At 37.6% G+C, this 2,521-nt stretch overlaps 1 protein-coding gene across 2 annotated transcripts; it reads right to left on the bottom strand.

Annotated features, from left to right (window-relative positions):
- Nucleotides 1-416: 416 nt before the first annotated feature.
- Nucleotides 417-2,256, bottom strand: LOC108325012 (protein RGF1 INDUCIBLE TRANSCRIPTION FACTOR 1). 2 transcript variants are annotated; one of them, XM_017557987.2, is made up of 4 exons: nucleotides 2,086-2,256; nucleotides 1,789-1,971; nucleotides 1,459-1,674; nucleotides 417-1,023 (listed from the first exon to the last, which is right to left on the bottom strand). In XM_017557987.2, the coding sequence occupies exons 1-4, from the start codon at nucleotides 2,086-2,088 to the stop codon at nucleotides 793-795; spliced, it is 633 nt and encodes a 210-aa protein (XP_017413476.1). In that variant the 5' UTR covers nucleotides 2,089-2,256; the 3' UTR covers nucleotides 417-792. The 2 variants fall into 2 exon arrangements, with proteins under 2 accessions (XP_017413476.1, XP_017413474.1); XM_017557985.2 differs by having other exon boundaries at nucleotides 1,789-1,974; nucleotides 2,086-2,255.
- Between the last annotated feature and the right edge of the window lie 265 nt (nucleotides 2,257-2,521).

Here is a 2,521-nt window from a genome sequence, read left to right as displayed (position 1 = left end):
CTAATTATAAAACACAATAATTGATTCATATTTGTTACCATTTCCATTTTCATAATTTTGCTGTTCACAAATGCATGAAGTGGATAGGATAGAGAGAAAGACACATAAACTACAAAATTAAAAGAATAAGAACAGAAGGGGTAGAAAGTGCTGTTTGGTTTGGCTCTACAAGATTACATGCAAACATCAATGAATGAACAAGTACAAATATTGGTGAGTAAATAGTATCACAGTCAAGCACAGGCTTTTTCATTATGAAAATAAAACTAAAAGGGTAATTTGAAAATTTAAAATTAACTTTGAGAGAAAAGGTCCTAGACATTATTATTGTTGTTATTATTATAATGTAAACGGTGTAGTTAACTTGATGTAAACGCCCATGTGGATGGTGGACCATGGAAAACTATGAAACGGAGTCCACAAAGTGCTGCTTTTCAATTTCTTAATGACATGTACACTGGCAACTATTAAATATTAAACAAATATGCATTATTGGTTCTTCACAAGGGATAATTTGTTGTTTTGGGACCCAAACCTCAAAAGAAGGAACTTTCCTATATACCCTTTCCTTTCTTTTGCTTTCCCACTTCATGGACATTGGACAAGTTGTGACACCCTCCACCAAAGGCTACCGTTTCTTTTTCTCTTTACTGAAAAAAATAAATTATACCAGCCAGATTCCCCCGAAAGAGGGGTTAATTGTTTGAAAGAAAAAAAATGGTTGAATATATGTGGAGTATATATGCATGTAGCACCAAGTTTGAGGGTAAAAAGAAAATAATTATTGATTAATTAGGAGGCAAAAGGTGCCCTGTGAGGAATGCCTTTTCTTCGCCTTGCGTTTGAAGCAGGTGGAGAAGGCGTGGCCGGGTACATGTCTTGTTGTGAGCCTTCACGCAATTCTTCTTCTTGGTGATACCTTGAAGAAACCAATCTCCTTGACATGCCCTCCATTGTTGCTGTCTCGTTTTTAGAATCCAAACCACCAAACCTTGCATCCCCATTTCTCTTTATTCCCACAAGCTATATATATATATATATATTTCAAACAATACTTAGTTAACATCTACCACATCACATTAATTATTTTAATTCATTATGCCATGTTCGCTGCCAATATAAATATGCCACTAAGATTGTTATTATAAATGTATACCAAAATGTCAATGGAAGAAGATTAGATAAATAGATAGCTATATACACACATTCATTCATTCATTCACACATGATGATTAATGGCGGTGGGAATATAATTATGATGTTGATGGGCTTTCAAATGTAGGTGACGATGTACGGGTGGTGGGTGTTATCCCCATATGACAAAGGTGAATTGAGATGTGAATTATGCTCGCTTTGATAATGATATGATATGAACAATGGTGTATGGTTGTGTGAGAGTGAAATTAAACTAAAATAATATCAATATTAATATTAATAATAATCAAGATAATGTCTCACCTTACACCCCAAAGAACAGAACCGAAATGGGTCCAAGAGGCTTCTTCCACAAATCTCACAAATGTGAGCAACGCCTTTCCCTGACTTGGGTTGAGGCCTCTCGTTCAGAAACAATACTCTGGCACTGTTAATCACATACGTTTGCACTCCACTGATGTCCAACACCTTCTGAATTTCCGACACCCTCACCACATCGTGATAAGAAGATCGCCTTATCTAATCAACAATCAACACAATCACGAAACACAGCTTTGAAAGGCCTTTGACTTTGACAGAAACGCAAATGGCAATGAGAAATTAACTAAACGTAATTATGCAATGTAATTCGACCTGAATCACTCGGTGATCTTTGTGTCGCGAGGATCGGCAATAGAAGCAAAACGCATCCTCGTTACAATCCAAACAAAACATGTTACATTCGCTTCTCGCAGCATCTCCATGAACGCGACACACATTGAAAAACGATGTGGTGAGGAGCGGCTCGAACCATGGAGGCACCACCATTGTTGCGTCCTGCTACAAGAAATCAAAAACCAAAACAAAAACAAAAACAAAGAAAAGAAGAAATCCTTTAGTTGTATAATTGGAGTGGTATGTATGTTGTGTAAGATAAATACATGCACATACCATGGTAGAAATTGATGAAGAATGATGTAATGCGGTTCAATGGTGGAGTGAGGAAGGCATTGAGTTGTGAAAAGTAGAATGGAGAAAATGGAGAAACGAGAGAGAAAGAGAGAGAGTGAAAAGGTGGAACTAAGAATTCAACAAGACAGAAGAAGCTAAGACTATAGAGACAAAGGGTGAATAAAAAATTGGGGGTGGAAATGGAGGGTCGAGATTGAAATAGGTAGCTAAGGTGAGTCTAAAGCGTTGGATGCGAATGAGGTGAAGTGTCTGTGCTTACGCTACTTTGGATCTTGTTTGCGTCTCGTTGGAAGTGGCACAAGGTTGGGTCGGCTACGCATCAGCATCACCTCCTCAATTAGCTGTATCTCTCAAATTCATCCACGATCAGGGAAACCACTATCCACGTGGCATCATATCCACCGTCAAAAATCCT

Source organism: Vigna angularis, chromosome 3 (genome assembly GCF_016808095.1).
Source record: "Vigna angularis cultivar LongXiaoDou No.4 chromosome 3, ASM1680809v1, whole genome shotgun sequence".
Lineage (NCBI taxonomy): Eukaryota > Viridiplantae > Streptophyta > Magnoliopsida > Fabales > Fabaceae > Vigna > Vigna angularis.
Note: the sequence above shows the minus strand (reverse complement) of the source record. Positions and strands in the feature narration are given on the sequence as shown.